The 12,872-nt window shown below is 44.9% G+C and overlaps 1 protein-coding gene across 2 annotated transcripts in view; it reads right to left on the bottom strand.

Annotated features, from left to right (window-relative positions):
- Prkca (protein kinase C alpha) overlaps positions 1 to 4,959 on the bottom strand; it is a 401,933-nt gene extending 396,974 nt beyond the window's left edge. Inside the window, exons 1-2 of one of the 2 annotated variants that reach the window (XM_078041837.1) lie at positions 4,188 to 4,959; positions 1,309 to 1,340 (exon numbers count right to left, since the gene is read on the bottom strand). In XM_078041837.1, coding sequence (XP_077897963.1) covers positions 1,309 to 1,340; positions 4,188 to 4,360 — 205 coding nt within the window. In that variant the 5' untranslated portion in view covers positions 4,361 to 4,959. The remainder of the gene's footprint in view (positions 1 to 1,308; positions 1,341 to 4,187) is intronic. The other variant, XM_078041836.1, reaches the window with a different exon arrangement.
- Positions 4,960 to 12,872: the final 7,913 nt, after the last annotated feature.

Raw genomic sequence — 12,872 nt, 5'->3', positions numbered from 1 at the left:
TCCCACCAAATCAAAAGTATTACCAAAATAACAATAGACATGAATCCCATTAGTCCAGAATCTTACATCTTAATACTTTCCTAAAATCATGTTCCAGCCTAGTCCCAAACTTTACCTACAGAGTTCAGGTCAACAACTCTGAGAACTAGAGAGGGTGATATCTTCCTTTCATCTCTTCCAGAGAATGGTACAACACATCTTTCTTCTTGAAAGGAATAACCCTCGTTTCCTAATGCAATTCTCAAAACTATTTATCCTATAAGGGTTTTAAGCACCTCTTGGAAATAAAAAAGGTAGAGATATTAACAATCATCATGCCATAAAATATCTATCTAATATGTGTACAAGAAAACTGAAGACACAAACTTGAAGACCCTTTAGAAGGTAGCCAGCTTACTAGCATGATTCCAAAGTTGCCAAAAGACCACATGGTGCCTCCCTTTCTCTTTAATGCACTTAATATTAAACGGTGGTAGGATAATATTTTCCAGGCTAAAATGTACTTTCCACTTGCCCTACTAATAAACCTGTGCCCAGATGGGAAATAGAACCAGATCTAAACAAACATAATAAAGCGGATACAGAAGGCCAGAGAGTGAGCTAATGAACCTGTGATGCCTTCACATGCTACAAAGTGGCTTTCTAAAAGTTCAGCAAATGGAATGAAGAGAATGAAAAGTTAAGATATTTGATGTATGTAAAAATGCAACTATAGATCAGAAGGAGAGCTAATAGATTTCCATCTGGGTACAAATGTCTGCTGTCAGACATTGCAACTAAGGAAGTAGTCTACCACAGTCACACTGCAGCCATCAACCCTTCTCAAATCATTGATGTAACCTTAAAACAAGGGCTGCAATTGGCAATCTACATAAAACCTTACTAGAATGATGGCTGGCCCCAAATTAGCTGCAAACAGTCCAATCCAAAGGATAGGTAAAAAGAGAAGAAGAACAAAAACAAAGAGGAAGAACAAGAAAGAAATGCCACATGAATACAAAGTGATTCCATTTTTTTCTTAACACCCACACAAAGACAGCAGTTTCTGACAAGAATGTTCTTAGCAAAAAATAAAATTACAGGAAAAGGTCCCCCCCCCATGAGGAAAAAGCAGAACCCTATGCAGATTACTAGGCAATACTGCATGATTTTTTTAAAGGCCCAAATTTATGGCCCTCATATTTCAAAAATATCATCTAAATAACATCTTTCAGATCAAAAAGACACAGTGACTGCATATTCTGTTCCTGTTTGGAATGCTCATCTCATGATGTACTACTTATAAGAAAATCCAAAGCAGCAGCTTACCTTGGCACTGGAAGCCTTGTTTCCCAAACCCCCTGAAAAACAAACAAGAACAAATATCTCAGCATACGTTGCATTGGGCACTACGCTGTAAGCAAGTTATGTGACAGAGTATCCTACAGAGTTAAAAGGTTGGTACACGAAATCTAGTGATTTGATAGGAAACACATGCCTAAGGACCTGGTTACTGAGTTAAGACTCTGAAAAATAATCTAGTTTGCCTATGAAGGATCACTGAACTATTTTAACATATTGTACTTCTAATTTTTTTTAAATCAATGATAGTGATACCTATATTTCAAAACAAAAATATGATTATATTCAAAGTTTGAGGTTAAATATTCAAGTAACAAAAAGGAGCTTATGATTGGAGGGAAAGGAAGTGGCTTAATTTTGTACCTAAAGACCAATTGAAAATAGTTTTACCCCTCCCTCAAGACAACTGGAAAGTGGCTTGTTGTGAGTTTGTTTAAAATATTGCCTAAAAAAATTTTTTTTTAATTTAAAAAAAAATAAAATAAAATATTGCCTAGAATTTGCCAAATAGCACCTCTCTTAACATTTAATTTTGGCTTAAGGAAACAGCATTTTATGAAATATCATTCCTATTGTTTGCATTTCAGATTACCATGAGCTAATTTTTTATTGCAAACCAATAACATTCAAAGCACATAGAGGCTATTTTGTTCTTGTAAATGACTTTAGAAAATTTAGTGTGTAAGCAGAAAACCCTGACATGAACATTCAATTACAAATATTATTCAACCAGAATGAACTACATTCAAACTTTTCTTAGAAGGTTGGCATGATCTTTTGCATTGCAGAGCACTTTAAATTTACAAAGCCCTTCATATACCTTTATAATTAACTTGGAGTCATCCTCTCCCCAAAATCACACCTAAATCCAAATATTTCACTTTAAAATATCAGGGTTTTAATGTTCAAATAAAACTTGTAAATCAGGAATCCATAAAAGGAATAAGGGGGGGGGAGAGCTAAAAAAATTAAAACCATTGCAGACAACCCTGGTGACGATTTTCCTGGAACTTCCAAGTGACAGAAGTGCTGCAAGGACTGCTCAGGGAAGGGGGAAAGTGAGAACGTAATTTTTCCCCTCACAGTACACCTGAGCCCCTCATCAATGCACCAGCAGCTGATCCCTCGGGGCACTGATAGAAAGACAAGGGCTAGATTGGCAAATGCTGACTGGTGCTTTTCTAACTTAACGCCCAGCAAAAGCAATCAGCAGTCTGCCTTCTTTTAACAGAATCTCATGGCTGACAAGGGAGGCTGAAGACCTCGCTTAATCAAATGCAATATCCTCTCTCTGCCCTGTGCTCCAAACCCTCATTTTAAGTGGCCTTATCTACAATTACCCACTCCTTTGAGCACAATTGGTGCAAATGCTGTCCACCCAATGGAAGTCAATTATAGAGGTGGCTGTGCTTTTCAAAAAAGTGTACTTGGGAATGATTTCTAAAAAGGAAAAGGAAAAGTAAGCACTTTGTTAGCCCGTGTTCATGAGACTCTCTTTGAGATTCTTTTCCCCAGATGGATGGATTCAGACAGAGCCATCCTTCCCAAGGTCACCCTGGTACCCCAAGGTACGTATGCCACACAGCTGGCTGGTGGCAGGAGCACTCTACTGCACTGTCACTTCATGTAGCCCCTGGTCAGGAGAGGAAGGAGCTAAGGAATCCCAACTGCAGCCCTGCCTGGTGAGGAACTTCCTACCCCACAGAGAGGTGTTCTATGAAGGAAACAAAAACCACTGCTACTCAAACTGGGGTAACTAGAGTTCCCTTAGTTTCCGTTTTCTAAATGGGGGGTGGTGATCACCGACCTTTTGAGAATCAGATGAAAGCTATAATTTTCTCACAAAAAGGAGGGCACTGCACAGTGTCCAGCAATCCCTGAAGCCCTTCGATTTCTCAATTCCCCACAAGCCCTTGGACCCCTCAAGTTCACTATTCTTGCGTTTATTGGAAATCACCAAACGCCTGACACCTTCAGCCATTACAGTATTTTTCTTAAATAAGCCCTCTGTCCTCATCAACAGGTTACAAGTCTAATCTCGTGTTGACAGGGTCTATTTTAAATGACTCCCTCTGCCCTTCTGCCATTCGCCCGCTGTTTTAGCCCCCCTCCCCCACTGCAAGCTTTCAACAGTTTGCAGCCTCTCCCGCCCCCCCCCCCCCGCCCGCCACTCTTCCCTGTCTCTCAAAAGTCAAAGTCTCCGTGCCCAGTAGATAGAGCCTACAGTAGGCAGGGACCCAAGGTTCCAGTGGAGTCACAGTCGGATGGGAAGCACAAACACCCTCCCCTGAACGCGCCCAGCTGGTCTAGCCAGCAACTTGGGCTGAGCGCAGCGCAATCGCAGCCGCTCCCCCGTTACTCCAGGGCGTGTTTCTCCGGGAAACTTGGCCCCTCTGGATTCTATTTGCCTTTCTCCCCTGCTCACACCCAAGCAAACCGCTACTCCCGCTGTCCATATGCAGGCGGGTGCGCCTGGGGAGGCTGGGGGCCCCAGCCGGCTGGAGGGTGGAGTGGGGTGGGGATGAGAGTCACCACAGCGCGGGGCCACCCTCCCTCTTGTGACACGGGGTGTGTGGCGGAGCAGCGACTTCCCCGAAGAGTGCTGCCCGCGCGTGTACCAGTGGCTGGGGCGGCCGGGCGCGCGCGTCATTCCAGGCAAGAGTTCGGACTCCCGCCGGCTCTCCAAGTTCTCCGAGTGAGTCAGCCCTGGAGTGGACGCGCCTGGACTTGGGGGGAGCCCGAGCACCAGTCCCGGGGGCGACGGGACCTAGGACTAGGGAGGGACTAGTCTTCAGCCCCGAGCGCCGCGAGAGCGCGTCTGTGCGCCCGGCCCCGCGTGCACCTACCAGATGAAGTCGGTGCAGTGGCTGCAGAAGGTGGGCTGCTTGAAGAAGCGGGCGATGAATTTGTGGTCCTTCACTTCGTGCACGTTCTTCTGTCTCAGCGCCCCTTTGCGGGCGAAGCGGTTGGCCACGTCCTGAGACGCCGTGGAGTCGTTGGCCGGGAAAACGTCAGCCATGGTCCCCCCCAACCACCTCTTGCCTCCGCCGGGGAGCAGCAGCCCGGGAGGGCCGGGGTGGGCGGGGGCGGGCGGGGGAGGGGCGGCGGGGCCGCGAGCGACCCCGGGCGGGGGACAAGGGCCGGTGGCCGAGGTCGCTGCGAGGAGGCGCAGCAGCAGCAATCGGGGAGAGTCGGGCCGGCGGGGAGCGGAGCGGAGCCGGACTGGGAGCCGCAGCCGCTGGCTGGATCGCTGGCTGGATCGCTGGCTGGCTCGCTGGCCCCACGCTCACTGACAGCCCGGCGCCCGGCGCTCGCGCTTCCTACTCTCGGCGGCAGAGGCGGCCCGGAGCGGCGCCGCCCACCGCGCATGCCCCGAGTGCGAGGGCGCGCGTGCTAGAGCCGCGGAGCTGGCGGGGGCGCGCGCGGGGCCAGCCGCTGGGGCTCAGCGCTGCGCTGCTGGGCGGGCGGGACCCAGGCGCCTGGGAAGTCGGCGCCTGGCGTTGTCGGTGCAACCGGGAGGCGGTGGCAGCCCGGGGAGGGCCGGCCGGAGTTTAGAGCGGAGGAGGAAGCGGGGAGGGGCGGGTCCGCTCTCCTCCGCTGCCTTTTTCTTTTCCTCCCCTTCCTCCTCCCGGCTCCCCTCCCTCTCTATTCTCCTCCTCTTCTTCCGCCCTTCTCGCCCGGCCTCCTTTTCTCCACTTCTTCCTCCTCCCACTCCTGTTTGCTTTCCCGCTCTCCTCTCACCTCCCGGCTCCTCCCTCTCTCTCTTTCTGGGACCGAACTTCTGCGCCGTCCATGCGTGCGCCAGAGGAGCTCCAAGTCCCAGAAGGGAGCTCTCCTTGCGACCCTCCCAGACACTCCTCCCACTTCGCACTTGGGGCAGGTGGCTCCTTCTGCATCCTCCTGAACCCACCACTATTTCTAAGGCATGATGCCCACGTTTTATCAGCCTGTACCAGTTCTAGGTTTTACCTGGCTAAAATATCACTCTAATCCTGTGCCCCCTAAAAAATGCCCAACCCCTAGACCTTCACGCTGTGGATGGATAGACTACAAGAGAAAGCGATTTAATTTTAAAGACTTGAGCGTCGACCCTCTTGCCTATCTTCAACTGTTGACCTACAATTCACCTACGTATTGTATAGACATCTAATTTGTACGTCAGGTATTACCACCATGTAACATAAAGGACAAGTTGTCCTACTTATTTATCTTATTATTCAATGGCTATAAGAGCTACAATGTTGATTATCAAGCTTTCTTGATTTTACAAGCCCAGAACCTTGATTTAGAAATCATTTTGCATCCTAAGCTAATTACTGCAATACTGGCAGGTGCAGAGTGCAGCCAGAACATTTGTAAATTATCAAGTAAAACTGCTTGTAAAAGAGTAGCTGAAATGGATATGCAAAGGATGCACGTGGGGATGGACCCAGGAGTCACTTGCTGAATATTTATTAGGTCTGCTTTGAGGATGCTAAACCACTAAGGGAAGCAACCACCTCTCAGGCTTTCATTGTTTATTTCCAGATTTACTAAGTTCACAAAATTACTTCTTGAGCTAAAGACACCAAGAAAGAGAACACGTTTATATTCTCAAGAATTTTTTTTTTAAAGAAGAAAACTTTTCTAAGCTACATAGAGTATATCACATCAATTAAGTAAGGCTGCCATTTTTTGAGACTGCCTAATTGTGGTGCTTTTATATTTTAACAAATGTAAGCTATTGACTGACCATTAGTGGCGCATGCACCTAACTTACCTATTTACAATCTGTTGAGCCAAAGTTGTTGGTGCTTCAAGAGACTGCACCTGCTTGATATTCTATCTGGTCAGAAATTTCGCCACTCATGGCAGACCTTTCAGGCCAAGGAGGCAAAAGAGAAAAATGCAGGAGGGGAATGAAGGGCAGGGCATGTCGGGAAAATAGATCAAATTCTGCACAAAACACTATAAGCATCTCTAGCTATGGTTATTACTTAATAATTGTAAATCAAGTGGAGCACAGTGGAATGAAACCACAATTTCCCCCCAGAGCCATCTCTAAGACAGAGGTCCACATACATTATATGAAGACAAGCTTCTTTCCTTTTCCCTGAGGTACCAATGGGGGATGCAGAGAGATGGAGGGTGGGGTTGTTGATGAATCCCTGAGCAGAATAATAGGAAAGGCAAGTAAGAACCAACAGGCCAGGCAGTAACCTGGCCTCCTGTGTATGGAGTGAAGTGACTGCTCTTAGCTATCAATAGAGCAGATGGAGACAATGTGTCTCTTTCAGGTTTTGACCTTGCTTTCTTGCCTCAGTTACTGTTCCCTGTGGGTGTGGGAAGAAGTGACTGAGTCAGCTGATTGATAGTTGGGCTGGGCCTGAGAACATCCATTGCCTACATCTTAGCTCTGTTGTCAGCTAGCAGGTGGTGTCTTGGTTTGGGGAATTACCAATTACCAAGCAGTATAACTGTGCTTCTGCCAAGGGCTGATGGAAATGATAGGCCACCTGAAAAGGCCCCAAGGTATAACTAAAAAGAAGATTAAGGAGGGAAGAACCCCTGGGGTGGGGGTGGTCCATAAGTCATGGGCATTAGTAATTATTTTCAAGCATGTTGTTTCATGGAGAAGCTGCAGGAAAAGAACAAGGAATGTTAAATTGAACACAGACTTTGTTATAATATTCTGACTCCCCTGACTGTACGGAGTAAGCTCAAGACTCTTTGGAGAGGCATCCCACAGACCAGCTGGACCCAGAGGCCTGAGGTTGGGATTAAAGTCAGGGCATTAAACTGGTGACTTAGAACCAGAATGGTTTACTTAAAATGAATAGTCTTAAAGATACAACTTAAAACTTGTTCTCTGCAGCTAAGTAGTCTGTTTTCAAATAGACCAGGCCACTTTCAAATTGGGTAATAGGATAGAAGAAGTTTCATTCTTAGATTTCTAGTAACCAAAATGACTTAAAGACTTACATTTTATTCTATGTGCTGAATTTAGGGAGGCAAATCAACTGATGGGATGCATAATTGATCAGGCAGCTCGCAGCAAATAATAGGTCTTGAAATAGAGATAAAGTTCTAGCTGAGTAGCAGAACACAAAAGATGGGGGCCATTGTGGGGTGCTTTATTGAGTGAGGTAATACATAATAAGAGCAGGTCAATCAAAAGCCAAAGATGAGTAAGTACATAGGCTCCCAGGTACAGGAATGCAGATTGTTCATGGAACAAGAGTACTCAGTCAAGAGTATGAGCAGAAACTGAAGACTAGCTCACATACTTCTCAACAAGCCATGCACCTTTGTCTTTCAAGAAGGTGTGCCATCTTCTAATTTACACAAAGATACCAGGTGGGCTAGCAGAGGCCCTGGTAAGCATCACAGTTGGATCTGAAGAGCATTGGAGTAAACTTCCCCTTTTAACACTCTGATCCATCACTGCTGGGAGCAGAAAGGTGGCAATTGGTGGCATCTCCCCTGCAAGAACTTGTGAGGACGGACTCCCTGGGGTTTGAGGTCTGGGATCTTGCCTTCCAAGCAAGTCGTCTTCTAGGACCTCTGTTGTAAAGCATCACCAGTGGCACAGTTGAAAATCTGGACAGGATTCCTTACTTCCTATTTAATCTATGAGGACATCCTCCTGGGCTCTGGCTATAAGAGACTGCAAATCTGTCCATAGTGCCCACCCAGTGGACACTCCGTCATCTCTTTTCTGGTCCACTGCAGAACCATTTAACTCATCTTCTTCAGTTCTTGCCCCTTTTCAGTGTGGACTCCACAAGTAGTTATATATTTTTTAATATACCTGTTTAAATTTACTTTATGTTTTGAATAAAGAGAAAGACATGTCTTAGATGGAAAGAGACATAGAAATGACCATTTTTCCTTAAATTATGCCATAAGGCCTGCTAAACATAAGTTGTTATGGTTTGAATATGGTTTTTCCCTAAGGGTTCATGTGCGGAAAGCTGGGTCCCCAGTAGCGATATTGGGAGCTAGGTCTAGTGGAAGGTGATTAAGTTATAGGGAGACCACTCTCATCAAGAATTAATGTCATTCTTCAAGGATTGAGTTAGTGCTTATGAGAGAAGGTTGTTATAGACCAAGGCCACCCCATGCATGGTCGCTTCTGCTTTTCCAGAATGTTATGACACATTCCAGAAGGCCCTCAGCAGAGGCCAAGCAGATAGGGCCACACAATCTTAGATTTTCAGCCTCCAAAACTATAGGACAAATAAACCTCTTTTCTCTCTCAAGTACTTGGCCTCCAGCATTTTGTTACTGCAACATAAAATAGGCTAAGAAGTAGACAAGCTAATTCAAATGTCCAGATGGAAAAAAATGTAGAAATAAATATCCTACCAGATATGAATTAAGAGGAAAAAGAATAACAAGCCCAAGAGGAAATATAGGTAAATGTCATGAACAGAGGGTTCTCAGAATAGGAAATGCAAGTAGTTCTTGAAACATAAGAACTTCAACCTGTCTCATAGTAAGATAAATGTAAATTAAGACCATATTGAAGTCCCATTATGACCTAAGAGTTGGGCATAAATTATTAGAGTGAGGAACACACTGTTTCAGTAAGGGTACATGGGAGCAAATGGTTTCATAGATCACTGATGAGACTGTGAAGTGTCACAGACATGATAAAGAGCAATTTGGCAATAACTATTGGAATTTAAAATGCCTCAAATACTCTGACTTAGCAATTTCACTTCTGCAAATGTATTTTAGGGCCTGGGATTGTGGCTCAGCGGTGGAGCGCTTGCCTAGCACAAGCGGGACCCGGTTTCGATCCTCAGCACCACATAAAAAAATAAAGGCATTGTGTTGTGTCCATCTACACCGAAAAAAATAAATACTAAAAAAAAAAAAAAAAGAAATGTATTCTAAATGTATATCTGAACATGTACAAAAGGGCCTATGTATAACAGCAGGATTGATTTGAATGGCAAACTATTGTTAAATGTCTAGCCATAAGAGACTAGGGAGATCAGTGAGGATGCATTCATATGCAGAGTGGTTTGCAGCTATTTAAACAATGAGATCAATTATGCGTACTGATATAGAAATATCTTCCAGATATGTGAGTGAAAAAGCAAAATGCAGAAGTGTGTATAGAATGCTATTGCTTTTTAGAAAAAGAATATATCTAGGGCTGGGGGTGTAGCTCAGAAGTAGAGCATGTGCTCAGCATGTAAGGGAGCCTGGGGGAAGGAAGGGAGGGAGGGAGGGAGGGAGGAAGGAAGAGATCTACACAGATACACAGTTTTAAAATCCAAATAAATACACAAGAAATTAATGATAGTGTTTGCCTAGGGAATAGACCTGGGCAGTTGAGGAAAAGAAACAGAGGAAGATTTATCTTCCATCGCAACCATCTTTGTGTACTTTGAATATTGGTTCCTAGTTTTAAAAAAAATATATGTGTATATATAATATATATATATTAGAAGGCTTCAAAACAAAACACCATAGACCTCTATTGGATATATTTTCTTGAAACAATTCCACATATGCTAGTAAGTGAAAAAGGGAAAATGTAAAACAGTATTAAAAGGGAAATACCATTCTTTAAAATGTATGTGAACTCACATGCACCCTCCTCTCTATGAATATATTAAAGTTTTTGTGTACACACATACATGCAGCATAATATTCATGCAGGTGGCTGTCTCTGGATGATACAAATATCGATAGTGCTTTGTATAAAAATAAAATTAAAAAGAAAACCAGCCTTGGCCTAGAACTCACATTTTAAGATGTGTGTGTGTGTGTGTGTGTGTGTGTGTGTGTGTGACTTCCTTTCATAATAAAGGAGACACTTTTTAATCCCTTTATTTTATTTGTTTATTTTTATGTGGTGCTGAGGATCGAACCCAGTGTCTCCCACATGCTAGGCAAGTGCTCTACCACTGAGTCACAGCTCCAGCCCCATAAAGGAGACATTTTTAAAAATTCCTTTTTGTGGTACTGTGGATGGAACCCAGGGCCTCACACATGCTAGGCAAGTACTCTACCACTGAACCACCCCCTTGACCGTAAAATTGGGAGCTGAATTCCTGAGGGCATTGCAGAAGGGAATTTCTTGGTGTCTGGGACTTCAGTTTCTTCCTTGAAAATGTTTATCCCCCTCCCTCTTCCAGTTGTCCTCTGTCACCACGGCACAAAGCAGGCGTGGAACTCAGAAAACCTATGTTTGAGCACTGAATCGCAAGTTACTGGTCTTGACTTGTATGGATTAACTTCTCCAGGTCTCTGTCTCCTTATTTAAAAATGGGACTGTTGGAGCTGAGGATGTGGCTCAAGCGGTAGTACGTTCGCCTGGCATGCGTGCGGCCCGGGTTCGATCCTCAGCACCACATACAAACAAAGATGTTGTATCTGCCGAAAACTAAAAATGGGACTATTTATAACTATCCTGGGATTTTCTTGATAATTTAACCAGGTGATGCATATAAGTGTTTAATAAACCCATGAAGTCTCCTACAAATATGAGTTGGCTGGTCTTTAGGTTTACTAACTCTGCATTTTGGAGAAAGTGAGTCCAGAGCTCCCCTCTGCTAAGCCCATTCTTCCTTCCAAACTGGTAGCTATATTTTTGCTGTACTCCCAGTGACTAGGAATTAGGAACAAAGAGACAGACATGAAGAGGAAGTATAAGAAATACTTACAAGTTCACACAGTGACTTACATGGCTCATCACCACCCCAAAGGAACCAAGTCATTTCCATAGATTTCCCATTCCCTGCTAATTTAATTGAAATCAAAGCAGGTACTTAAGTTATCTCATGCTGTTTTCCAAACCTTGCCTGGGAGAAGTATCTGTCTGGATACATTTCTTGAATCTTCTAATGGGAGCCAGAGGCCTCTATCCTCCATAGGAATTAACATAATGAAAAAAGTTGAGACTTTTTAATGAATATTTTCAAGCATATGTAAAACAGCTTCAAACAATGAGTTCCATTTACCTATCACCCAGCTTCAATAATTAGCAACATATCATGAAGTCTATTTCATGTATCCCCCTACCCTTTCTCTCCACCCCTGCAGAAAATCTTAAAACATACCAAAAACATCACCCCCACAAGGAAACGTTTAGGGGGGGATAGCCGTGTTCAATGTCTGTTGCTTTCAAAATTATTCCCATATCCACTCATCCAATTGCTCACTCTGTGTGCAATTTACCATGCCTCAATAAAACTATGAATTTCTTAAGGGTCGTACAGAGCTCAGCACAGCAAATAAACAAACTAGAAGGAAACCAGGGGAAGGGCCAGTTGGGCCTCCCACCTGGGATTCCACTGACTTTGCCACTGAGGCCCCAGCTGTAAGAGTCCCCTTTGTCTCCGTTCTGGAAGCCACACTAAGCTCCAGCTCTGGGGCAGGTACTCTCCGACCCAGAAGGACAAAATGAAGAAGGCATACTCCAGGTGTGTGCAGTGGTGCTCACCTGTCGTCGTCCCCACCCTTCTGGAGGCTGAAGCAGGAGGCTCACAAGTTTGAGGCCAACCTGGGCAACTGAGCAAAGGCTTAAGCAACCTCGTGAGACTCTAGCTCAAAATAAAAAATAAAAAAAGGTCTGGTATGTAGCTCGGTGTGGAGCATCCCTGGGTTCAATCCCCAGGACTGGAAAAACAAAACAAAACAAAACCCAGAGAGACTGTCACTCATTTCTCATGTTCCTTCAAGGGCATCAACAAATTCCAGCTCTGAACCTCCAGCCAGACCTATGGATCCCCCTGACTTTCTTCTTTCTCCCTCCAATGTTCATGCTCACCTCCCACATTCTCAGACAACTTTCAGAAGCCCCCCTCTCCCTTCCCCTCCCCCAAAAGAGATCCCCCCCTCTCCTCCCAGGAAGATCAGCGTTTACCCCTCCTCCTCCCCTTTGTTATTTTCCTACTCAGTGTTGTGTATCATTTTCCACATTTTCCCCACCTCTCCCTTCAGGGTGAACCTTCTGTCCTCATTCTCTGATGTTACATCACAAAACAGAACTTGGTTTTGAACAGGATAAGTTGGGTGTCACGAGGGCTGAGCAGGGAGAGAGGGCTGGCAGTTAGCAAGATTCTCGTCCATTCATTCCACAAGGAATGCTCTGTCCTGAAACACTGACGACTCGTCCTGTGTGAGCATCATACACGGACAGAGAGAGGAGCACAGACTTGGTCTCTGCCCCGGGGAACTGAACGTCCTCCTTGGTGATTGGCACAGGAGGGGAAGGTCTGTGGATGTGCCCATCAGCTCGTCACGTGTGCTCACCTATATTTATTTAATGGCCCCTGTTTAATAACCCATGTGTAACTGTCTTCACCACTCTGGTCTTGTTTCCATCTGAATGCCCTGTGCTGACCACACAAGTGGAACTGAGACACGTAAGCCTAGGGAAAAGCTTCAAGGGTAACTTGGAGGAGCAGCTCAGAGGTACGTCCAATATGATTGATATAGATAACTCGGTAAGTGACAGATTGACAACCTTCCCTTGGAGCTATTTCACAAGGTTTAAGGCGGCGATGACAGCCTAGTTCCTTTGAATGCAT

The sequence above is a fragment of the Ictidomys tridecemlineatus genome, chromosome 3, assembly GCF_052094955.1.
Source record: "Ictidomys tridecemlineatus isolate mIctTri1 chromosome 3, mIctTri1.hap1, whole genome shotgun sequence".
Taxonomy (NCBI): Eukaryota; Metazoa; Chordata; class Mammalia; order Rodentia; family Sciuridae; genus Ictidomys; species Ictidomys tridecemlineatus.
This window is presented reverse-complemented; position numbering and strand designations above follow the sequence as displayed.